This window comes from Bos grunniens, chromosome 13 (assembly GCF_055505025.1).
Source record: "Bos grunniens cultivar Pamir isolate PY7600 chromosome 13, Bosgru_T2T1.0, whole genome shotgun sequence".
NCBI lineage: Eukaryota > Metazoa > Chordata > Mammalia > Artiodactyla > Bovidae > Bos > Bos grunniens.
Window position 1 is genome coordinate 80,487,603 of NC_141177.1, and position 27,095 is coordinate 80,514,697.

The 27,095-nt window shown below is 41.4% G+C and overlaps 1 protein-coding gene across 13 annotated transcripts in view; it reads right to left on the reverse strand.

Annotated features, from left to right (window-relative positions):
- Positions 1-27,095, reverse strand: part of SLX4IP (SLX4 interacting protein) — a 220,663-nt gene that overhangs the window by 32,935 nt on the left and 160,633 nt on the right. For all 13 annotated transcript variants that reach the window (XM_086335066.1, XM_086335069.1, XM_086335065.1 and 10 more), the window contains one exon: positions 2,651-2,728. In XM_086335066.1, coding sequence (XP_086191192.1) covers positions 2,651-2,728 — 78 coding nt within the window. The remainder of the gene's footprint in view (positions 1-2,650; positions 2,729-27,095) is intronic.

Sequence of the window (27,095 nt, forward strand, 5' to 3'; positions counted from 1 at the left end):
AATTTGGAAAACTCAGCAGTGGCCACAGGACTGGCAAAGGTCAGTTTGCATTCCAATCCCAAAGAAAGGCAATGCCAAAGAATGCTCAAACTACTGCACAATTGCACTCATCTCACATGCTAGTAAAGTAATGATCAAAATTCTCCAAGCCAGGCTTCAGCAATATGTGAACCGTGAACTTCCTGATGTTCAAGCTGGTTTCAGAAAAGGCAGAGGAACCAGAGATCAAATTGCCAACATCCGCTGGATCATGGAAAAAGCAAGAGAGTTCCACAAAAACATCTATTTCTGCTTTATTGACTATGCCAAAGCCTTTGACTATGTGGATCACAATAAACTGTGGAAAATTCTGAAAGAGATGGGAATACCAGACCACCTGATCTGCCTCTTGAGAAATTTGTATGCAGGTCAGGAAGGAACAGTTAGAACTGGACATGGAACAACAGACTGGTTCCAAATAGGAAAAGGAGTTCGTCAAGGCTGTATATTGTCACCCTGCTTATTTAACTTATATGCAGAGTACATCATGAGAAACGCTGGACTGGAAGAAACACAAGCTGGAATCAAGATTGCCGGGAGAAATATCAGTAACCTCAGATATGCAGATGACATATGGCAGAAAGCGAAGAGGAACTCAAGAGCCTCTTGATGAAAGTGAAAGTGGAGAGTGAAAAAGTTGGCTTAAAGCTCAACATTCAGAAAACGAAGATCATGTCATCCAGTCCCATCACTTCAGGGGAAATAGATGGAGGAACAGTGGAAACAGTGGCAGACTTTATTTTTCTGGGCTTCAAAATCACTACATATGGTGATTGCAGCCATGAAATTAAAAGATGCTTACTCCTTGGAAGGAAAGTTATGACCAACCTAGATAGCATATTCAAAAGCAGAGACATTACTTTGCCAACAAAGGTTCGTCTAGTCAAGGCTATGGTTTTTCCTGTGGTCATGTATGGATGTGAGAGTTGGACTGTGAAGAAGGCTGAGTGCAGAAGAATTGATGCTTCTGAACTGTGGTGTTGGAGAAGACTCTTGAGAGTCCCTTGGACTGCAAGGAGATCCAACCAGTCCATTCTGAAGGAGATCAGCCCTGGGATTTCTTTGGAAGGAATGACGCTAAAGCTGAAACTCCAGTACTTTGGCCACCTCATGCGAAGAGTTGACTGATTGGAAAAGACTGATGCTGGGAGGGACTGGGGGCAGGAGGAGAAGGGGACGACAGAGGATGAGATGGCTAGATGGCATCACTGACTCGATGGACGTGAGTCTGAGTGAACTCCAGGAGTTGGTGATGGACAGGGAGGCCTGGCGTGCTATGATTCATGGGGTTGCAAAGAGTCGGATACGACTGAGCGACTGATCTGATCTGATCTGATCTGATCAAATGATTCCTCTGAAAAATAAGAATGCTAGAACAGCAGATTTTAAGCAATTTGGTGCCAGGTATTTATCAACAGAAAGCCCTTCACTCTGCTTAGGTTGTAACTGAGATTTTCATGAACATTTAAATAAAAATTTAGGCAATGGCAGTCCCTACCATGAAGGGTAGCTAGGCTGTATTTTAACAGATACAAAGTTAACTGATTTATTTGACTAAGAGGATTGAACAGAGTGGAAGGCCCCACCGTGAGAGTAATACAGTCAAGTGACACTTAAAGTTAAGAAAGTGCAGATAATTGCAAAGATCCCAAGACCAAACCTTTACACAGTTCATTTTTTGTTGTTGCTTTGTTTAGAATACTGTGTTTTACTTGGAAGTACTGCTGCTGCTGCTATGTCGCTTTAGTCGTGTCCGACTTTGTGCGACCCCATAGACGGCAGCCCACCAGGCTCTCCTGTCCCTGAGATTCTTCAGGCAAGAATACTGGAGTGGGTTGCCATTTCCTTCTCCAATGCATGAAGGTGAAAAGTGAAAGTGAAGTCACTCAGTCGTGTCCGACTCTTCGAGACCCCATGGACTGAAGCCTACGAGGCTTCTCCGTCCATGGGATTTTCTAGGCAAGAGTACTGGAGTGGGGTGCCAGAAGTACTACTGCTTTTATTTTTTCCTAAGTTTTTATTGGAGTATAGTTGCCGCATAGTTCATTTTTAATGTCCCTGTTTCATATCTTATTTACTAAAATCAGCAAAGGAAGCTGAGTTAAATTTTCTTTCCAAAGCTCAGATGGACTTGGAGAGCAGTTGTTAGCATCTGACTCTGTTGTTGTTGGCTGGACACATTTGACCTCATCTCCTCAGTGGACATCTTGACTCGGGGAGTCGTGGGGGCAGGGGGCCCCATCACACACCTACGGAGAGGCCCTGGCAGCTCAGGGCCGGGAATGCACTTTTTCACACACACGCTCGCTCTGTACTCCAAGGCCTCAGTGTTCACAGACAGCGGTCTAACTGCCTGAAGTGACTCTGGATGCTCAAGTGCCGAGAGGCAGCAGGAAAGGAAGGCGGAGCATGGCCCCGCTCACTGGACTGAGGCAGGCAGTGAACAGAGCAAGATGGAAAAAAATAATCTCAAGCGTTTGCGAACACTCTTAATTAGTACTTCAGTTTCATGAAGGCTATGTGGCCACTAGGAATCGTCATTCCTTAATTTTCATTCCTTCTCTAAGGACATACTCACTGTGCAGAATGACCCAAGAAATCGGCTTCCTACCTGTCCTTGGTGAGCCCCTCAGGCAGCGGAGACGTATTCCTCTTTTTAGGAAGTAGGCTGTGATGTTAAAGCCGTAACCTGAAAAGTGAGTATCATACATCACTCATGTGTGGGATCGAATTTTAAAAATGATACAAATGAACTTACTTATGAACAGAAACAGATTCACAGATTTTGAAAACAAACCTATGGTTACCAAAGGGGAAATGTGAAGGGGGATCCATTAGAAGCTTGGGATTAACATACACACTACTATATATAAAAAGATAAGCAACAAGGACCTACTGTATAGCACAGAGAACTACGTTCAATATCCTCTAATAAACCATAATGGAAAAGAATATGAAAAAGAATGTATATATATACGTATAATTGAATGCCTCTGCTGTACACCTGAAACCAACACAACAGTGTAAATCAACTATACTGCAATAAAGTAAAATGAAAACGCCTGTAAAGTGAAAGAGGCCAGCATCAGACTAAACGCTTGTCTGAGAAGGAACCCCACAGGCCCGGCCCAGCGCCTGCCGCCCAGTGAGCACTCAGTGATTGCCTAGGGAGTCAGAGTAGGAGGATCTGTAGAGGCCTCTTCCAGAGGAAGAGGTGCACATGCCTGAGTAACTCCTAGGAGGCCTGGCCACGGCACCTGGAACAGCCTCCAATCACTGAAACGGCTCAGTTACTCTATCTGGAAAATCACTGAAACGGCTCAGTTACTCTATCTGGAAAATGGCCTAACTGAGGAGGTCGGACCAAACAGGCCTAACAATCAGGCCCTCAGGTAGGATGCTTAATTCAGGCTGAGCGGTTGTACCATTGGCCACTTTCTGATGCTCACGCTTATCAGCTCACATAACGAAGAGTTTAAAGTATTTGAAGAGGAGTGTGTTTTGCCTATAATTTATTCTAATTCAAATAAAGTCTTTATATAGGATGTGATGAAACGAAATATGACATAAGTCCCCCTCCCTCCCCCCAAAAAAGAGGCAGAAAAAACTCTCCAACCACCAGAATAGCCAAACTGGAAAAGGCCATGAACACCAACTGTTGGCAAGAATGTGGGCTAACAGGAATTCTCATGCACTGACAGCTGCTTTCAGAATCTAAAGCTGAACTCAAGCATAAACACAGGGTGCATGAATAGCACTTTTCACAGAAGTCCCAAACCGGAACTGATGCAAATATCCATCAAAAGTAGAATTTTTCATTGAAAACAAAGTGGGGTGTGGGGGAGGTAACAGTCACACAGTGCAAATCCTACTCTGCCCCTAAAAGTAAATGAACTTCAGCTAGAGGCCATATCAGGACTAAATCTCACAAGCATAAAGTTAAGCTAAAGAAACCTGGTCTGAAGGAGTGCACTCCACCATCTGTAACGATGGAGACATCACCATTCCTCTTACCATCATCAAATTCTGCAGCAACAAAACTTCCGTAGTCACAGGAAGTACCAACATAGTTCCCTCCTCTCTCCATCCCTCCCTTCTTTCCTCCCTTCCAGCTCTGCTCCAAGTATAAAGCACTCTGTCAACGAGCCTCCAGAAATGATCAAGTAAAAATGTCTGGTAAACACAGTTGGGTACCCGGTGGAAGAATCAGAAGTGAAAGGCCCACCGAAGAAGGGTGAGGGTTCCCAGGTCCTCAAACAACTTCAGCAAATCGCTTATCCTCAGAGTCAGGGTTTTAGTCATAAAACTGGAAGGTCCAGGAGTTAAAAGAGGTGGTCTCCAGGTCCACTGGACTCTCCAAAGACCAATACGATCCTTGTTTTGGAATAATTTATATATAAAAAATACAATTAAAGAAGTTTCCAGTTCTACACTCAAGTATCCTTCTGTTATCCTCGCAGAAAGATCCAGAACATCAGTGACCACAGACCTGATGTTCTGTCTACACAATTGCTTTAGCCGTGGGGATTTCGCAACAACAGTGACATCTATGACAGGATAATCTCCAGGTTTACAGAGATGAAATATGTTTTTTCCTAACACACTTGAAGTGGATTGCATTTTGGTCATGTGGCTTTCTTCTGCTTAAAATGTCAAATGAAATATGCACACCACTGGCATTATTCTGAGTGCTTTAAAACAAATACTTCGGACCTTAGGTCACCGCGAGAGTGGAAGTGACATCCACATCTGTTTATTTGTCTTGCAGCTGGGGGAGGGGGATGGTAGTCAGGGACATAGAAACACACAAAGAGAAGTGATTTTCAAAGTAATGGTTTATTATGTGAATTTTGCAAAGGACTGAACAACAACAAGAATACGTTATCAAAGTCACTCTGCCTTTGCTGCGGATCACACTTTAACGCTTATAGTTCCACGTGATTAGGGGTCAGAGAACATGCTCCAATTCTCAAAACTCTTTTCGATGTACAAAATCTCCAGGAATAAAGTGTTATTGGTAGGAAGGGGCTAAATCTGAAGTTGACTAGGAAAGTTCCAGTATGAGTTCAGGAAGCCTGGTATCTGGAGATACCACTTGAGTGATAACTAAATCCTGCTTGGTCAGCTGTCTCAATACACCGCCTCCCCCTCTAGGAAAATAAAGCAGCATAAGTCAAACTCTGACTGTTTTACTACTGACATTATTAGGAGAGTGGAGTTTACTGAAATCTTTCCTCCTCTGTCCCACTCCCCTCACTGTCCCCAGGACAGGATTATCTTGAAGGGAATCCTTCCTAACCAGGTGTCTTCTTATGGTTTTAGTGGAAAACCCTGCTGAACACACCTATAAGAGAAATGGTAAGTTTACCATGTAAAAGAGATTTGCACTTGCTTAGTCCAAATTATACTGGCTGTGGGAAACCTTACTGTTTAAAGAGAAAGCAGAAGAGAGAGAAAACACAAAAAGTGTTTGTGTCTGTTCTTACAGCAACCTAACTCTGATACGTAAGAAACTCACAGCTGTTGAAATACACTGAATTGACATACTTAGGGAGCTGTATTTCATTTGTCCACAGATAACAGGCAGTGATAAAGACTGCATTATCTTTGCTCTTTAATGACATTGATTTCACTGAGTTGAGCAGGCCTCTGAGACTGTGTACTAATCCGGGGCTCAAGCAAAGCTCCACTATGCTTGAAAGCTAAATGGCAGCTTGGCAAAGAATCCAGGGGACCCTCTGCTTCCCCCTTCTTGGGCACCAGCTACAGGCTTGCAATATTGATGCTCTGAAAGCCCAGAACTGGGGTCAGGGCTGGGAGGAAGAAGCAAAATGGAAATCATAAAGTGATTTCATCTTTACCTTTTCATAAATCATAAACCTTTTCATCTGAAAATTACATGGCAATGGTATTCCAAAATCTAGAGGCACTTGTAAATCACAATTAAGGATGCCTATTTTCTTGAGAGCTACTGTGGTCCTCCATAGCCTGAAAAATCTATCTTTAGCCACAAATAGAGACTAGGATTAGAGAGAGAACTGCTTTATCATGGAAGCATCTTACCACCAGTAGTCTTCAGGTAGGTCTATTTCAAAAAATAATTGGGTTCCCATGGTAGCTCAGACAGTAAAGAATCTGCCTGCAATTCAGGAGACCCAGGTTCAGTCCCTGGGCTGGGAAGATACCCTGGAGAAGGGAACGGCAATCCAATTTAGCATTCTTGTCTGGAGAACTCCAAGGACAGAGAAGCCTGGCGGGCCTCAGTCTACGGGGTCACAAAGAGCCAGACACGACTGACAGACTGACAGACACACACTGCACTGCTTGATGTACGAGGCGTCCAGTCCCAGCCAGAGGCCAGCGTCTCCCCAGCAGCCCCCAAAGTCTATCCCTGTGCCTCCCAAGCGCCATGCTTTATAAGGAGCTACCGTACTGCTCACCACCTCCCAACAGACAACCTCCCAATGCCCCAGTGACGTTCTAGATGCTGACCTGTTGCCACATGCACTTCCTTCTACTCTTCTCCAAAGAACATCAAGAACCCGAGAAAAAAAGGAGATGGGGTCATTTTGTGAGATAAAGAAAGGGTGGTCTCTGCTTTAAGGACAGAGTTCTGCTACTATTTCATTTCGCATTCTGTCTAAAATAAACTGCTCCAACTGGCTTTATTAGAAATTTAGAGACTTTATGAAATAGAAAGGAAAAACAAAAAAACAAAAAAATCAAATGTGAGTTGAACAAGTTCCACCCTGACTTAGGGAGGCAGCAGATTAGTCTTAAGTAGTACTGTGCTCCAATGAGTAATAGTACTTTTGAAGGAAGTGGTCGTTTATTTGGGTCGTTATATTGATATTTCACAATCCCAAGATGCTAAGAGCAAATCTACAACATGGAGTTTTTACTGTAAAGCCATCCAGCTTCGCTTGTTTTCCAGGGATTCCTAGCCAATGTGACCTGAGCTTCCGCAAGACTGCCAAGGGGAAGCTGCGGTCCAGCTTGTGGTGGGAAGCCCTCTCCCACTGTGATTAGGAAAGCAATTCACAGGAGCCTGGGAAACCGCCTTGGGGTCACCTGCTGAGCCCCTGGATGGCTAGCCTGGGGCCTGGGCAGGAAAGTACCACTCACAGTACGCGCCACCCACCACTCAGAATCCCCTCCAGCAAAGCCTTCTCTCAAACCACAGGAAGCCCTCAGCAAGACTTACTGTGGCTCACAGCACTCCTCTCCCTGAGACAACTGCTTCGTTTGTATCATTACTCACAAGCATGAAAAATTTCAAACACCCAGAAAAGTGGAAAAACAGTGCCATGAACACCCAAAGCCCACCATCTAGACTCAATAATGGTTAATATTGTATCATATTTCACATACACACTTGCTATATACCATTTCAGAATAGATATCCTTACAGATAACTCCACAATATGTAATACAGACTCCTAGACAATGACATTCTCCTACATCACAAAATCCCATAATCGTAACTGACATGACATTATTGCTTAAATGGTCCACATTGAAATTCTTAAACTGTCCCCCAAATTACTGATACTCCTGAATTAGAATCCAACCAAAGGTCACACACTGCATCTGGTTTTGTCTCTTTCACCTAGAATAATCTCTCTCTTTCCCTTTTATCCACTCTTTTAGAATGCCAGCCACTTATTAATGTTGATGGCTTCTTTAGCTGTTGCAGGAAATTTTAAGTTTAAACTAAAGCTGTGATCACAATTTGAAGTCTAGAACAGAGATGATTTGAAGATTTAGTCCTAAAGTTGATTTCAAAGAAACAAAACCTTAAATTTATAAATACTTCAACTTTCAGCTAAGGTAAGCTTACTTAAGCAGGTGGGAGAGTGGTCTCATATTGGTCTACTTTTGCTGGAAGAAAGGGCACTTGATGGCAACCAGATGCCTCCTGGCTGAACTAGCAGCAGCTCCCTCCTGTGAGCCGGTTCAGACTTGTGACTGTTTCCAGGCTGAGGTCGTGAGTCAGGGCTCACTCACCAGATGAAGACTTGAGTAAGATTTAATAAGACAGCATGAAGAAAGGGGCTGATACCTATCAAGTACGGACACTGTCTTGGTGCTGGATTACTCCAGAACACAGAACATACTTAAAAGATGGAGACTGCATCTATTTTAAAGCTATTTCATTCAGGAGAGATGATGTCATAAGTCATGACTTTGGGAACTGTGCCTATTTGGAAAGTGATACCTGTCCTTATCAGACGGTCAAGGCTAGAAAAGTCATGAGTTTGATACCATCTGTTAGAACTTAAAGGACAAACCAAGTATGACACGTGGCCTTGGGAAAAGACTTTATGGAGCCCTCTGAAACATTCTGTGGGTCTCAGTCTGACCTTCATCACTGCTGATGTGGGTGTGGATGCAGAAAGAAATTGTTCTGTGGGAACCAAAAACAAGAGTCCTTCATAAGTTTAAGAATACACACAGGAGCCTAGTCTAAGACCACAACTGGGAAACAATTTGGGTGGGTAAATGGAATATTTGGTCCTGGGTTAAAAATTTCACTTATTACCCAAGACATTTAGAGACTCCAAAACATTTCCCTTGAGATAACATTTCATGTCTTTAAATAAGGACAGTACTGGACTCTGAGTCACAATAAAGCTATGTCTATTTGATGCCAAAACAAATGGGCAAACTGGTTAGACCCATTAAAAAGAAAAAAAGAAAAAAAAAAAAAACCTGTGAGCAAAATAATTACTTGTGGCCAAATACTGTACCCAAAGATGGAGAAGCTCTATACATTCAGCAAAAACAAGACTGGGAGCTGACTGTGGCTCAGATCATGAACTCCTTATTGCCAAATTCAGACTTAAATTGAAGAAAGTAGGGAAAACCCCTAGACCATTCAGGTATGACCTAAATCAAATCCCTTATGATTATATAGTGGAAGAGAGAAATAGATTTAAGGGATAGATCTGATAGACAGAGTGCCTGATGAACTATGGATGGAGGTTTGTGACATTGTACAGGAGACAGGGATTAAGACCATCTCCATGGAAAAGAAATGCAAAAAAGCAAAATGGCTGTCTGGGGAGGCCTTACAAATAGCTGTGAAAAGAAGAGAAGCAAAAAGCAAAGGAGAAAAGGAAAGATATAAGCATCTGAATGCAGAGTTCCAAAGAATAGCAAGAAGAGATAAGAAAGCCTTCCTCAGTGATCAATGCAAAGAAATAGAGGAAAACAACAGAATGGGAAAGACTAGAGATCTCTTCAAGAAAATTAGAGATACCAAGGGAACATTTCATGCAAAGATGGGCTCGATAAAGGACAGAAATGGCATGGACCTAACAGAAGCAGAAGATATTCAGAAGAGGTGGCAAGAATACACAGAAGAACTGTACAAAAAAGATCTTCACGACCCAGATAATCACAATGGTGTGATCACTCACCTAGAGCCAGACATCCTACAATGTGAACTCAAGTGGGCTTTAGAAAGCATCACTACGAACAAAGCTAGTGGAGGTGATGGAATTCCAGTTGAGCTATTTCAAATCCTGAAAGATGATGCTGTGAAAGTGTTGCACTCAATATGCCAGCAAATTTGGAAAACTCAGCACTGGCCACAGGACTGGAAAAGGTCAGTTTTCATCCCAATCCCAAAGAAAGGCAATGCCAAAGAAAGCTCAAACTACTGTACAATTGCACTCCTCTCACACGCTAGTAAAGTGATACACAAAATTCTCCAAGCCAGGCCTCAGCAATATGTGAACCGTGAACTTCTCTGGTTTGAAAAAAGGCAGAGGAACCAGAGATCAAATTGCCAACATCTGCTGGATCATGGAAAAAGCAAGAGAGTTCCACAAAAACATCTATTTCTGCTTTATTGACTATGCCAAAGCCTTTGACTGTGTGGATCACAATAAACTGTAGAAATTCTGAAAGAGATGGGAATACCAGACCACTTGATCTGCCTCTTGAGAAACCTATATGCAGGTCAGGAAGCAACAGTTAGAACTGGACATGGAACAACAGACTGGTTCCAAATAGGAAAAGGAGTACGTCAAGGCTGTATATTGTCACCCTGCTTATTTAACTTATATGCAGAATACCTCATGAGAAACGCTGGGCTGGAAGAAGCACAAGCTGGACTCAAGATTGCCGGGAGAAATATCAATAACCTCAGATACGCAGATGACACCACCCTTATGGCAGAAAGTGAAGAGGAACTCAAAAGCCTCTTGATGAAAGTGAAAGTGGAGAGTGAAAAAGTTGGCTTAAAGCTCAACATTCAGAAAATGAAGGTCACGGCATCTGGCCCCATCACTTCATGGCAAATAGATGGGGAAACAGTGGAAACAGGGTCAGACTTTATTTTAGGGGGCTCCAAAATCACTGCAGATGGTGAATGCAGCCATGAAATTAAAAGACACTTACTCTTTGGAAGGAAAGTTATGACCAACCTACACAGCATATTCAAAAGCAGAGACATTACTTTGCCAACAAAGGTCCGTCTAGTCAAGGCTATGGTTTTTCCAGTAGTCATGTATGGATGTTAGAGTTGGACTGTGAAGAAAGGTGAGCACCGAAGAATTGATGCTTTTGAACTGTGGTGTTGGAGAAGACTCTTGAGAGTCCCTTGGACTGCAAGGAGATCCACCCAGTCCATTCTAAAGGAGATCAGTCCTGGGTGTTCTTTGGAAGGACTGATGTTGAAGCTGAAACTCCAATACTTTGGGCACCACATAGAAGAGTTGACTCATTGGAAAAGACTCTGATGCTGGGAAGGATTGGGGGCAGGAGGAGAAGGGGGCAACAGAGGATGAGATGGCTGGATGGCATCACTGACTCGATGGACGTGAGTCTGAGTGAAGTCCAGGAGTTGGTGATGGACAGGGAGGCCTGGTGTGCTGCGATTCATGGGGTCACAAAGAGTCGGACACGACTGAGCGACTGAACTGAACTGAAATTTAGTCAGGAAAAAAACAAAACAAATTTTCTACCTGTAGCCTCAGTACCCATAACATGACAGACTCTGTATGTAATACCACTGGCCACATGCTATTATTATTTACAAGATCCATCAGTTCAGTGCTGTTCAGTTCAGTCGCTCAGTCATGTCTGACTCTTCGCAACCCCATGGACTGCAGCATGCCAGGCTTCCCTGTCCAACACCAGCTCCCCAAGCTTGCTCAAACTTATGTCCATTGAGTTGGTGATGCCATCCAACCATTTCATCCTCTGTCATCCCCTTCTCCTCCTGCCCTCAGTCTTTCCCAGCATCAGGGTTTTTCAAATGAGTTGGTTCTTCCCCTCAGGTGGCCAAAGTTAGAGTTTCAGCTTCAGCTTCAGTCCTTCCAATAAACACCCAGGACTGATTTCCTTTAGGGTGGACTGGTTGGATCTTCCTGCAGTCCAAGGGACTCTAAAGTCTTCTCCAGTACCACAGTTCAAAAGCATTGATTCTTCTGTGTTCAGCTTTCTTTATGGTCCAACTCTCGCATCCATACATGACTTCTGGAGAAACCATAGCTTTGACTAGATGTACCTTTGTTGTTAAAGTACTGTCTCTGCTTTTTAATATGCTGTCCAGATTTGTCACAGCTTTTCTTCCAAGGAGCAAGCATCTTTTAATTTCATGGCTGAAGTCACCATCTGCAGTCATTTTGGAGCCCCCCAAAATTAAGTCTCTGTTTCCATTGTTTCCCCATCTATTTCCCATCAAGTGATGGGACCAGATGCCATGATCTTAGTTTTCTGAATGTTGAGTTTGAAGCCAACTTTTTCACTCTCCTCTTTCACTTTCATCAAGAGGCTCTTTGGTTCTTTGCTTTCTGCCATAAGAGTGGTGTCATTTGCGTATCTGAGGTTATTCATATTTCTCCCGGCAATCTTGATTCCAGCTTGTGTTTCCTCCAGCCCAGCATTTCTCATGATGTACTCTGCATACAAGTTAAATAAGCAGGGTGACAATAAACAGCTTTGACATCCTCCTTTTCCTATTTGGAACCCGTGTGTTGTTCCATGTTCAGTTCTATCCGTTGCTTCCTGACCTGCATACAGATTTCTCAAGAGGCAGGTCAGGTGGTCTGGTATTCCCATCTCTTTAAGAATTTTCCACAGACTGAGACATTATCACTTCAGATTTTTTTCCCACACTGCCTTCCTACTTTTTTGTTTATAAGAGTATATATACCCTTAACATTAAGTATGAAAACTGTGCTTAGATGATATTCAAGCACAGATGAAATGATATTCAAAACAATGGTGCCCCACAGTAATGATGGGAGTGATGTGATACTGGATACTTATAAAACTTAAAGTTACTCACAAAGTCCTTCACTCACATTTATATAACTATGTACAAAAGAACCAGACTTTTAGCAAATCTTCTAAATTAAGTAGCTAGTTGTTTGAACTCTAGGCTCTTGAAACAGGTCCTCTGCAAAATCTGTCAAACTTCCTATGCCCAACATGAAGAAATACCAGATGAACGATGAGCTTTGTGGGCTCTGTGCCTTGCAATGGGCGCACTGCAGCTTCGACAACCATATGCATTGAGTTCTTGAACCATGGCACTATTCCAACAGGATCACAGACTCACAGGACAGGAAAGACCTTTGAGAAATCACCTGGTCCACTTCTTGCTTAGTAGTCAGACCATATTTAAACCACATTTTAAAAACAACCCTGAAAATGAAAAATGCCATGCCTGTGTATGGGCAACTCAGTTCTTCCTTTATCACTGGAGCTGAGGTTGCAGACTAAAATGCTTAGAGGGCAAGGCAGATAACAGGAAGGGCTGGGTTCTGACATGGAGAACTGGAGAAAGCACACAGCTGTTTTAAAGAGGGGCAGTCGCTTCGGAATTCCAGCCATCAGCTGCCACTGAAACTCCGGCACAGGATACTAGATTTTAAGCCTTGCCAGAAAAGCTGGAAATCTAAATTTTCATGTGAGACCTCCAAAATTTCAAATTAGCAATGAATTCAAAGTTTTATAATATATTCTACAGTCCAAAGAAAATGTTCCCAAGGGCCACTTTGGCGTCACACTGTCAGTTTGCAATCTTTAATCTGAGTCACTCACATTCTAGCTGAAGTTCATTTTCCTGTGTCTTGTCTTCAGCAGAGTTGAAGGAAAGCTGGCCACTATCACGTGCTTGGAGACAGGTATTCAGTTTCAATGCAGTCATTTACTCTAAGCTAAATAAACCCCGGTCCTTGACCTCACTACACAGGATATGCTTATCTACATTTAATCATCTTTCTGACACTTCTAAGTCCTGATGGCAAAGCTACACAGTTAACGGTCTGACTCAATGTGGGGGGGGGGGAAGAAAAGATTATACCATTTTAGAAAACAATAATTGCATGAAGGTGTGAGATCTGTATTTTTAGAAAACAGAAAAGCTCACATTTAGGGAAAAAAAGACTTGAAAAGATTTGAGTAACATATCATGTTCTTGGTTGGAAGTCTTAACCAGTGTTAAGATGTGAATTGTCCCCGTATTTATCTATTTAACAAACATGTACTGAGTGACTATTATGTGCCAGACAATTTCAATCAAAATTACAATGAAAATGTTATTTCTGTGCATGAAAGGAGGAGGCAGTTTGGAAGTTGCCAAGAAGAATTTGAAAAGATAATCTCAAAGAAGACTAAAAATAAAATAGATACCAAATAGGCAGAAAATTAAAAATGAAAAAAAATTTCTAATTAAAAGTAATATACACTTAATGTATTAAAAAAAAAAAAAAAACTAAACAGAAACAAAAAAGAGGCATAAAGAGATGGTTAAATCAGCAAAAATCCAACCACCCAGAGAGAGTCACTTGTCACCTTAACTTCAATATCCTCCAGATCTTTTCTCAGGATATATAATCACACACATATTCTTGTCTCTTTTTACACAAATGGAGACAGGTTAGAAATGCTGCTTTATGATCTGATTTTTTAACAAGTCTCAATGCTATGTACATTGACTTTGTGTATGGTATCCATTAGGAATCCACTTTTATTCTTTCCCCAGTTCTCTATTGAACAGTCAAACAGAAGGTCCCCAATGATCTGAACTGCCAGCTGTGTCATATATAAACTGGTCTCTCTGAGTTATTTTATTCCATTGACCAAGAGTCAGTGCACACTGTGGTAATTACCTGAGCTTCATTTGTAAACCCCAATATCCAGTAGTGCAAGTTCCTCTCCTGATCCTCAACACAGTTTCCACTCTTCATAAAATTACTTGGAGTTATTCTTGGTCCTTCAGACTGTCATACAGCTTTTAGTATTAGCTTGTCAAACTTCATGGAAAAAACTTTGTTGGGAGCTGTGGTTAGAAAGGCCTTCAATCTATAGATTAAGTTGGGGAAAATAAGATCTTTATGATAATGAGATTTCATATGCATTTAACATGGTAAGTCTCCCAGTTATTTTAAAGGACTTTTAAAATGTCTTTCGATAAAGTTTAAAAATTTTCTACATAAATTTATTGCATACTTTATTCAGTTTACTATTAGGAACTTCCCATTTTTTTTAATTGCTACCGCTATACGTATCAGCTCCTAAAAATTACATTTTCCAACTGTCTGCTATAATAAGATGATTCCTATATGCTGACCTACAGCTGAAAAAGATATTAAATCTTATTAATTCTAATAATTAGTCTGCATATTTCCTCTAGACTTTTCTATGTATACATTTACCCCCTAAAATTTTGTTCTTTATTTCCAATATTTCACCTGTTTTATTTTCCCTGTCTTATTGTTTGGGCTGGAACCTCCAGTAACTGTTGAATATTGTAGTAACCACTTTTGTGGTCCTCACAGTTATAAAAGGAACACTTTTAATGTTTTACTGCTGAGAACAATATTTGCTATAGACTTTTGTAGACATGATCCTAATCTTTCCAAGAATTTTTTATCATGAATGATAGCTACTTTTTTTTCAATCTAGTTACCATATGCATTGTTCTCCTATAACATATTAATGTTGTAAATACTAATAGGCTTTCTAATTATGATAAATACTAATAGGCTTTCTAATTATGAACCAACTTGGCATCTGTCATGATTCTTCCACATTGTCAAATTTGGGTTGCTAACATTTAGTTTAGGATTTCTATTTTTATTGTTTGAGTGAGACTGGCTTGTAACTTTCCTCTCTTGTATTGTCCTTATCTGGTTTTAGTGTCAAGTTATACTAAAATGAGTTGGAAATGTTAGCTATTATTCTGTTATACAAAATTGCAATTACCTATTTCTTAAATTTTGAGGGAATTCCTTGGTAAAATGTTCAGATCCGGTACTTCTGAAATAGTGGTCTAAATTCTTTAACAGGGGTTATTACGGTTTTCTATTTATTCTTTTTTTGGCCCCACGTTGGGGCATCAGGGGTTTTCCTGGTGGCTCAGACAGTGATGAATCTGCCTTCAATGTGGGAGACCTGGGTTCAATCCCTGGGTTGAGAAGATTCCCCTACCCACTCTAGTATTTTTGCCTGGAGAATTCCAGGGACAGAGAAGCCTGTCTAACACTGACTAACACTTTAAGTCTTTGGTGTTTTGAAATTTACTACAATATATCTAGGATCTTTTGAAAAATTTATCCTGCTGGGATGCTGAGATTTCTTAAACCAGAGAACATATGAACATATCCTTCAATGCTTTAGAAAGTTGTTAGTCTTTTCCACTTCAATTCTTGCCTCCGAGTGTCTTTTTTACTGTTTCCTGGAACTTTGATTTTTTTTTTTAATAATAAATTTGTTTTCTCTTTTCCTAATTTCCAGAATTCTGCTAAAACTTTGACCAATGTGAAATTGCCACCTTCCATTCCAGAAAAGTGTGAAAGTTAAAGTGTGAAAGTGCTAGTCATTCAGTCATGTCCCACTCTTTGTGACCCCATGGACTGCAGCCCACCATGCTTCTCTGTCTATGGAATTTTCCAGGCAAGAATACTATAATGGGTTGCCATTTCCTTCTCCAGGGATCTTTCAGACCCAGGGATCGAATCCAGGTATCCCATATGGCAAGTGGATTCTTCACTACCTAAGCCACCAGGGAAGCCCAATTCAAATTCCTACCAGGAGTATACGATCATGTCCATTTCCCCACATACGCATCAATACTGGACCTTCAAATACAGAACAGGTGCGCATGGCTTCACCACTGCTCACGGCTTTTTAATCTCTATTTCTTTGACTGCAAGTAAGGACAAGCTTTATTTCAGATTCATTTGTATTTCTACACGTCCTCTGTTTATTTCTATTAGGGAACAGAGCTTTTCTGAACTTATGTTTTACACTGATTTATAAGCATAATTTTATAAGAACTACATTGACCTTTAACTGAAAATTTTTTCTTCCCATAGTATCACTTATATTTTAACTGTTTATAGTATTTTTATTTGGCCAAAGTGTTTTCCAATTTTATTTAGTCAAATACATGTCTTGTTTTGAAATTCTGATATAAAGCTTTTTCTCATGCCAAAAGACAACAAAATCACATTTTCTTTGATATTTTTACCTTATGTTTAAGTAAAACATTACAAACTAGTGGCCTATGAAGGTGCACATGGTGTTATCAAAGTTTCTAAATTAGTTACAAGCATTTTAAGGATTCAGAAAGTTTACATGAAAATATGGACTTCCAGCTCTGCTTGAAATGTCAGAATATGTAGCACATGGGCCTGCATTTCCATGATGGCACAGAGCGGCGGAAACTGGTAGAATTTCCCGCAAGCCAAGTGGGGCAAGATGAGGATCGCGGGTCGTCACAGGACTAATGAGAAAGGGACACGTTCAAGGGACGCTTCAGGGACAGAAGCAGAGACAGGTTTGGTGGTCGACAACCAACGAGGGCAGAGGAGGGTCTCGGCTTTGTTGGTGGGGTGAATGGAGGCGGGAACGGGGCGGGGGGTTGGTGGTGGTGGGAATCAGTAAGACCATGACCCAAGCTTCAGACAGTGAGCACAGCTGTCTGGGAAGCACACAGAAATGAGGCGTGGACTTCAGAGGGACGTGAAGACCGGAGAAAATGCTGAGTCAACTCTGGGCAAAGGGCAAAAACGTCCACCATGGAGCATGTCAAAAGAGACGTGAAGAGGACAAGGAGACATGGCCGGACAGGAAGAGGGGCAACCAGGGGACAGAGGTCTTAGAAGTTAAGGGAAAAGAGTTTCAAGATCAAACGCATTAGCAAAGGCAGAAATACAATGAAACACTAGGAGCTGACCAACAAGAGGTGGCTGAGAGCACTTCTGAGTAACTCCACAGCAGAAGGATGAATGAGGGTGATAAAGAGGGCACAGAAGGACAAGCGTCTATTCCAGGCACTCTGCAAGGATGAGGCGCTCCAGGGGAAACTGGAGAAGTGAAGGGAGCGCATCACGCATCCCCGTTTTGCTGCCCAGGCTCTGCCGGCTTTCTCAGCAAGCCCTGCCTCTCAGTCAGTAAGGCCCTTACTGTGGTTCTGGCCTTCACACAGGCGGTCGCTGCTTTCTCCTCCGGGTGGAGGTAGGCTGTTTTCTGTTCTCTATGCGCTACTCAGCCTACGTCTGCAACGAACATTCCTCTCAGGACTGTCAGTCATTTGGGATTCGTATCTCCTTTACAAGGCGCTAGGTCTTTTTGCCATTTTTGATGCACTCATCCAGCCATGGATGAAAACACCAAATATGTCCAACATTTATCATCAATCCCACTGTCTCTTCTAGTTATTAAATAAACCACTGTGAAGTTCAAGCAACCATCTATGGGTCTCGAGTTTTTCCAACTCCCAAGCATGAGCTCCCTTCCCATATCTAAATCACTTGGGGAATCTGAATCTCCAAAGCTAGGGTCTTTGACACATGCATAGGATTCCTGCAACCCTCATATCTGATAATCTATGTAGAGCTGGGGAGGTGCCAGAGAACTAGATTGTTTTTAGAAAGCTCCAGGGGATTCTGATGCACAGTTTAGGTTTGGAAGTCACTGCTCTAAATCTTATTTTGCTGATTTACTGGTCTGTTATAACAAAATTAGTAGCAGGAGGCTTGGTAAAGTAATGGTGGTACTTGACAAAGTTCTTGGAACACAAAAACAAAACGCAAGTTCTGTAAGTGAATATAAAAGAGAAACTACCCTGGCTCCTTAAACACAAACAAATAGGCCTTTAGCAAGAATATTATAGCAACAGTGAAGAGGCATGGAGAAAGCTAATTTCTAAGGTACTCAATGCCCAGACTACCAAGACAATTTATGAGAAGCCAGTGCATATCAGCTCAATTATTATTGCACCTCTGGAAGATTTCAAAGAACACCTCTCATGCCTTCTTTGTTTTCTTTTCTCTTTCTTAACTGCCTGCTGATCAAGTTTTTCATATGGAAAAGAAACCAAAAACCTCACCACCTGCTTTTCCTTTTTTTTATCTTCCTTAAGTCCTTAGAGTTCACACAAAATGTACATCATTTTGATATGTAAAACTTAAAGCGATAGGTATACAATGACTTATGATCTTAATTAAGATGCTAAATCAGATCTCATAGAGGCTCTGGTTAAAAAAGGAACCAACTATAGATGCTACAGGCAAAGTTTAGAAGAATACATAATGTGGTCTTTTAAACTTTATTTTGCTTATGTTTACTATAGTTCAGTTCAGTCACTCAGTCGTGTCCGACTCTTTGCGACCCCATGAACCGCAGCACACCAGGCCTCCCTGTCCATCACCAACTCCCGGAGTCCACCCAAACCCACGTCCATCGAGTCGATGATGCAATTCAACCATCTCATCCTCTGTTGTCCCCTTTTCCTTCTGCCCTCAATCTTTCCCAGCATCAGGGTCTTTTCAAATGAGTCAGCTCTTCACATCAGGTGGCCAAAGTACTGGAGTTTCAGCTTCAACATCAGTCCTACCAATGAATACCCAGGACCGATCTCCTTTAGGATGGATTGGTTGGATCTCCTTGCATTCCAAGGGACTCTTAAGAGTCTTCTCCAACACCACAGTTCAAAAGCATCAATTCTTCTGCACTCACCTTTCTTTATAGTCCAACTCTCACAACCATACATGGCTACTGGAAAAACCACAGCCTTCACTAAATGGACCTTTGTTGGCAAAGTAATGTCTCTGCTTTTCAATAGGCTGTGTAGGTTGGTCATAACTTTCCTTCCAAGGAGTAAGCGTCTTTTGATTTCATGGTTGCAATCACCATGTGCAGTGATTTTGGAGCCCAGAAAAATAAAGTCTGACACTGTTTCCCCATCTATTTGCCATGAAGTGATGGGACCGGATGCCATGATCTTCGTTTTCTGAATGTTGAGCTTTAAGCCAACTTTTTCACTCTCCACTTTCACTTTCATCAAGAGGCTTTTGAGTTCTTCTTCACTTTCTGCCATAAGGGTGGTGTCATCTGCATATCTGAGGTTATTGATATTTCTCCCAGCAATCTTGACTCCAGTTTGTGCTTCCTCCAGCCCAGAGTTTCTCATGATGTATTCTGCATATACGTTAGATAAGCATGGTGACGATATACAGCCTTGATGTACTATAGTAGAAATATCAAAAGAACCAATGGAAAATACTGACTAATAAAAAGATCATAAAACAGAAACTCCATTATTGCCACATATACATTGTTAACATGAGAGTAAAAGAGATACAACCAAGCATCATGTGCTGCCCAATGAGAGGCTGTGGTAAGTACAGCCCAACTACCACAGAGGGCTCCTGCACGAGGAGCAAGCACAGGGGCCCTGACTTCATCAGAGCGCTCACTGCCAGGCTACGGGAAACACAGGGCTGGAAGAGCATGTGAACTCCACCATGCAGATGCAGCCAAACCCCAAATGTGGGAAATTCCAGAGGACACTTGACCCAGTTTCTTCAACAAGTAAATAACATGGAAAAAAAGCTGGGAGGAGTGTTCTCATGGTTCAAAGAGATATTTATCTTAGGTAAAGAGAATCAGCGGAATGCAATCAATGCGTAGATCAACTTTGTTTGGACCCTGATTTGAACAAACCAATTATAAAGGAATTGAAGAGATATTCAGAGAACTCTGAAAACAGACTATATATCTGATGACATCAATATATTTCTTTTCCTGGGTGGCACTCTGATCATTAAAAAAAAAAAAAAAACACATCGTTTAGAGCTATACATATTGAATCATTTTTGTGTAAAATAATATGATATCCAGCATTTACTTTAAAATAATTGGGGGGAGGGACAGGAAAAAGGACAAATGAAATAACACTGGCCATATGTTAAAAATGTGATGCTGGACAATGGAAGTGGGGGTTCGCTGCAGGATTCTGTTGTTGTATGTATTTGAAATTTCTAGGTTACAAAATGAGAGTGAAGATTCTTTTGAAGAAGCTTATTTTTTTAAAAAAGAAACACCATCACTGGATGAAAATATTCAAGAATCTTAAAAAAGATGCATATTTTTCTTTTAAATATTTTGTGTTAACAACAGCCTTCTTTCAAAGTCTCAGAACATAAATCTTGATTAAAGCTTGCTTTTTGAGGTAATTTGCTCATTTTGGAAATAATATTTTATAAAGAATGCAAAAGTATTCTTTATATGTTGTGAAATTCAGCAGTAATCTTTAGAATCATCTTTTCTAAGGAGATTAAAAGGCAACTGAAGCAGAAATAGCCCAACAGGTAAGTATAAAGCTCTATCTTTATGAAGCCTCAGTAAACACACCACTGTACTTAAAACAGGAGTCGTAACCTCACTCTCAGATTCTTTAACTATTAGCAGCCCAAGCTGAAAATATAACTTGATTACAGATATAGTTATATGGGTAGGTATAGATACAGATATATATATAGTTTGCAGACTCAAGCCACAACATCAAAATTAAGTATGGAATTAAAAAGTCCACCATTCTTTAAAAGATACAGCCTTGCAGTAAAATGAGCATACTGCTAAAAACTGAATCTGAGGAATCTGACAGGCTGAGCTCAAGGAGACCCTCCCACTAAAAACACAGAATCCAGGAAAAAGAAAAAACAGGTCTAAATACATGGCTAAGACTGAAAGAAAGAGAGGTGTCCAGGAAATATGAGCAATGGAGAGGGCCAGAGTAGAACTGCAGTGAACAGACCCTCTCAGGCCCATGGAGAGGGTCAGATGCACCGGGGCGAGGACTGAGCTGTCCCCTAGCTGTAGCCCGTGCAGCCGCCCAGCCCTGGGAGGAGGCGCTGCTCCATCCTTCCATGAAAACCCCATTCCCACTTGACTTGTGTATTTTTCTTTTGCTGAATGCTGAGAACTCACCATCCCCTGAGGCTCCACAAAGCCTCCCAGAACGTTTCATTATCCCAAACCTCCCAGCTTCCTGGCGGTGCCTCCCACAGAACCACTCTCCTTCCCGTTCTTTCTCTCTCCCCTCACATTTTCAAGATCACGCTTAAACTCACTTAACTGAGATCTGAGACACAGCTCCCTGCTCTTTTCACAGGAACTTTCTCTCTTCCCTTAGTTGCTTTTATGAGAAGGGCCATGTGATGTGAGCCTCTCTGCTGGCTATCTGAGGATGCTTGGCCCTCTGCAGGACCTTAAGTGGCCCACGGGGAGTTCCGGGGCTCTCAATGGGGTCCTGGAGCCACTATGAGCCTCAAAGCTGAGGCCACCCACACAAGGGCAGGAGCGCGTGCGTTTCCTCCAGCCTCCAGCCCTGCCTGGTCCCTCCTGTGCTCCTCCCTGGCCTTGCGTTACTTGCTGGGTTACTGCATTTGCCTTCACCCTTTCTCAGGGGCACTTGCCTCCCGCCAAGCCTACTGTGCCCAGGTTCTACAGGAAGCTCTAGTACTTCTCAGAGTCCCCCGACATGCCAGCCCTGCCCATACTTGCTGTCATCACCCCCAGCCCTGTGCCCTGGACTCGCCCTGAGGTCCCAAGCTCTGAGGCCCATTTCTTTCCCATCCACCTGTGTCTGCCCTTCCACTCTGCTCATTCCCACCATTAAAATCCCCTCTCAAGGCAGTGGAGCAAGGGTCAACTTTTTCTCAGCTCCCTTCTCAAAATACAGTTTTTTTAACAAACCAACCAACAAAAACTTTACTGAACTTAGTAAAAATCAGAGATTCCTTGGAAATGGCAGTAAGGCCATCAGGGTTAAACAAGCTTGGAATGCTCATCTTTGCCCAGAAATTCTGTTAGTCATGTAACAGAAGTTGAACATGACAGTACACATCACACTGATGAGCTGTCATGCAGGTGCAGGCTGGCAGCACACTGGAGTTTCCCCATAGTCTCAAGGCATTCTACCGAAAATGACTGCGGAAGAGGAGTTATAGGGACCAACATGAATAGGAAATATACATGTGTGTGTGTGTATATATATATATATATATGCTGTTCTGTCAAAAGCTGTTCCTCTAACAGTAATACTCAAACCAGAGGCATCCAAGCCCTGCTGCTCCTACATCTACCCCAAAGAAGAGACAGAGGAGAAGGACCATGAAGGGCAACAACAGATGCTGCAGGAACTGCGGGTGCCAAGAAAGGGTGTGTCTAATGAAACAAAGGGTAGAACAAACAGATTCATCTGGGAGGAGGGAGATCCCCAAGGAACCTCCCCCAAGAACATCCAGGCAGAGTGTGGAAGCGTCAGGCGGATTCCACTAGGAGGACTGAGGATGGGTGGGGGGCATTGCACCCACGTCTGTGTAAAACCACAGGCCACTCCTGGTGGCTCCTGGGGATGCTGGTGGGCAGGGTTCAAAATGCACAGAAGGAAAGGGATGAAGGATGAGGCTGGACAGATAAGCAAAGGAGACCAGACTTTAAGTCACAGTCAACTTTACAACCTAAAGTAAAGGATTTTAATGAGAGTGACTGAGACTCATGCGTGTCCCCAGCCATGCCTTACGAATACTGATAACCCCGAGGTTTTCCCATTAATACGAAGACCTTGACTATAACAAGAATCACTTTTCTCTTCATTGATTTGATTAAAATGGAGTAACTGGAGTTGATACATTTGTGAAAGAGTTTAATTTAAAACCCTGGCAGAATCAATAATATTTAATTAATTCATTTAAAGTCAGGTTTTATAATGATTCTTAAAACAATTGTTTTATAACAATTGTCAAAACAATTGCTTACAGTAATTTAAAATGGTGCTTACACTGACTAGGTTAAAACAGAGTCTTGATCCTGACCAGTAAATGTCAGCTCTAACCTTGCTGGGAAGACAAGAAAATAGTTCTTTAAAAGAACGGGGGGATGATTTAAAATTTACTACAAAGCTATCGTAATTAAAATAGTGCAACACTGGCATAAAGACAAATGAACAGAAATAGAATCGAGAGTCCAGAAATGAACCCTCTTATTTACTGTCAGCTGATTTTCGACAAGGCTGCCAATACAATTAAATGAAGATAGAATAATCTTTTCAGTAAATGGTACTGGGACAACTAGATATCCACATGTAAAAGAAATGAAGTTGAACCCATACATCATGTTGTATACAAAATTAATTCAAAATGGGTTAATCAGCTAAATGTAAGAGGCAAAACTATTAAGTCTTAAAAAATAGATACTTGTAAATGTTCACAGGCTTCATGTAATTGCTTCTTGGATATGATATTAAAGGGACAAGCAATGAAAAGAAAAAAAAACAGATAAATTGGACATCATCAAAATTTAAAACTTTAAGTGTTTCAAAGGATACCATTTAGAAAGTGAATGGACAATCCTTAGACAACGAGAAAAATTTTGCAAATCATATATCTGAAAAAGGATTTGTATCTCAAATATGTAAAGAACTCTTATAAAAACTCACTAATACAAAGGCAACTCGTTTTAAAAAATAGGCAAAGGATTTGAAAAGATATCTTGTCAAGAAAATATTCACATGGCCAACAAGTATCTGAACAGATGGAAAACATCATTAACCATCAGGAAAATGGAAATCAAAACCACGAGATACTACTTCACATCCGTTTGTTGTTGTCTAGTCACTCAGTCGTGTCCAACCCTTTGGGACCCCATGGACTGTAGCCCGCCAGGCTTCTCTGTCCACAGGATTTCCCAGGCAAGAGTACTGGAGTGGGTTGCCATTTGCTATTCCATTCACATCCACTCGGATGGCTATAATCAGAATGACAGATAATAACAAGTGCTGACAGGATGTGGAGAAAATGGAACCCTCTTACACTTCTGGTGGGAATATAAAATGGTACAGCCACTTTGAAAAACAGGCTGAAAGTTCAGTGCACTAAATACAGAGGTATAAAATAACCTAGAAACTCCATTCTTAGGTATATACTCACAAGAATTTAAAATAAATATCCACTCAAAAACCTATACAAATGTTCATACCAGCATTATTCCTAATAGTCAAATAGTTGAAACAACAGAAATGTCCATCAACCAATGAACAAATAAATGAATGTGATATAGCCATACCACAGACTATTTTGACAGTAAAAAGAACTACTACTGATAAATGCTACAACATGGAAGAACCTGGAAAACATCATGATACATTTAAAAAGCCAGTTAACAAAAACAACATATTGTATGATTCAGCTTATACGAAAGGTCCAGACTAAGCAAAGCGATAGAAACGGCAATTGCTGACGGCAAGACGGGTGTTGGGTGAGACGGTGGGTAATGGCTTCACTGGGTGATGAAAATGTTCTCAGATGTTTTCTGGTTATGGTTGCACAGCTTTTTGAATATACAAAAACCACTGGATCGTTTATGTCCAATGAGTGAATCACCTGGTATATGAATTATATCTCAAGAAAGCTATTATTAAAAAAAACAAAAAAGGAGCATGGGATGAAATGTTCTTGAGCTAAATGGATGGGAACTGTCAGTGTTTCTCACTCTTAAATCCATGAAGTCTGAGGCAAACTCTCTAAGGCTACACAGAAACAACATTCTCCATCATCTTGCTATATTCAGCAAATGCCTCTATGAGCAACGGATGTGTCAATTCTACAGTTTTTCAACAGTAGGCCTCCTAGACCTAAGTCACCCTAACTACAAGGCAGTGTTGTCTTTTGGCCCATTAGAATACCAAACACCACTACAGCCTCCCAAAGTTTATTCAGCCCTATTTTTACTTTTCTAAAAGGCTAGGAACAAAAGATTTAATAAGCTAGAACTGGAAAAAAGCCTCTTCACGAGAGAACTATTCCTAAAGCGTACACTTTTGTTATTAAACAGTATTTTACTAAAATGAGGATAAACCGACACATCGCAATAATCTTATAGTCTCCCAGAAGTTCACATTACCTTGAAAGGAAATCCAGAAGCTATTTTATTTTCAAACATATCTTACAGAGAAAGATTTGCTAAGTGTTTCAAAAATGTTTTCTATTTAAAAGAAACCTTTACGAGTCATTCTTGTAAATAATGAGAATTTCTCTTCCCCCAGGAGAATAATTCCTACTTCAGTGTTTCTAAGAATACACAGGGTTAAAACCGTGTAAAATATATTTTCTCACAGCTGGGGGAGAGTGAAACACTGCAAATAGGAAACCAGACAGCTAGGAGGTCAAAACACTACACTTCCAGGTCAGACTTCTGGTTGCAATTAAGTAAAATTCCTACAAATATTTGGACGGAAATCATATTTTTGGTGTCTCCTTTCAGGCCTTGTAACTTTTTATTTTCTCTAGCAGCAGCTTATATTTGTGGGTTTATATATATCTATATTATGCATTAAAGACACACGGAAACACACAAACATACACACTTACGAGCACATACACACCAACCTATGACCCCAGAACTTGGCCTCAAAGTTAAAACCAGCATCTCTTCCCAGGGATTCATTTTTTAGGTATGAGGTCGTGTGGAGCTAGTCTGGGTTTTGCTTAATGTAGACATGGATGACTTTCTCAAGACATTCCACACAATAGGTTAAGCCAAGTTTCCCATTAGTGAAATAGTTTATGATCAAATAGCTGAGATCCATTTGAAGCTGATTGGAGTTTAGGCTCTAAGTAATAACAGCACTGCACTGCAACAACAAATATAAACCAGCTCCACAATTAAGTGTGGCTGAGCAGGTATTAAATGTGCCTCTCCTCAACTCCCTGGGAATAGCCCAGGGGTTTGCAATGCTTCATGAACATCCACCTCCCTCAGAAACCTGCGGTGGATTCATTTAGAGGTGATATAAATGTCTCCTGTACCAAAGGGAGTGGGTACACTCTGCCCAGTTCATATATTATACATTTCAGTGAATATAAAATTGTCTTCATTGCAAACAACTGCAGTAGTAAGCTGAAAACAACCACTGCAACAACCATCATTTTAGATTCTCCATCTTTATTCTGAATAAAAGGGTGTCGTGTTAGGGAATTTGAGAACGAAAGCACTCCAGCTTTTAATCATCACTTGGGTTACCGTCCCCCAAATTCCCAAGATAACTAATTATCAGCTCCCAGTCCCAAACACAAAACCCCTGCGTGCTCCCCTCCACTAGACAGAGCCTCTTCACGTGCCCTCTGTGTCCTTCAAAGTCAAAGGATTCTTACAGACATTTAGTCAGTCAGATAACTACTATCTGCTTTCTCTCTGGAGCTTCCCAGTGGCTATTAATATTAGTGATGTGAAACTCAATTGCGACAAGTTGTAAAATCTTGGCATTGTGATCAGAAGTTCTGGCCAAAGGAAAAGAATTTGAAGGGAACAGACAAGCTGGTAAATGCCATAAGTGCTTCCCAGACATAGGAAGGCTATTGCTACAGGGCAATGGACATAAAACTCCCAAGAAATGCACAGTACATGCCAAGGTAAACAGTTTCCACTATACCTTGTCATCCCACACATTAACAAATTATATGCAACCTCTGTGAGAAACGGCCACTGCCTTCTGAGGAGCGGGGGGTGGAGAGGGGTGGGGGGGTAGGGGAGGAGAACTTTCCTCATTAGTATATGTCAAACTCAGGAGAGGCTGTCACTCTTTAAGATTTTATCTGGGATTTGCCAAAGGAAAATTCAGCTTTTTTAGTAGGGGTGCGTCTCACTATCTCCTCTGACCCCCAACTGTCACCTGAACACACACACACACACACATACACACACAATGTGAAAGCCAAACCATTTGAATAATACAAGGCAAGTGTCCC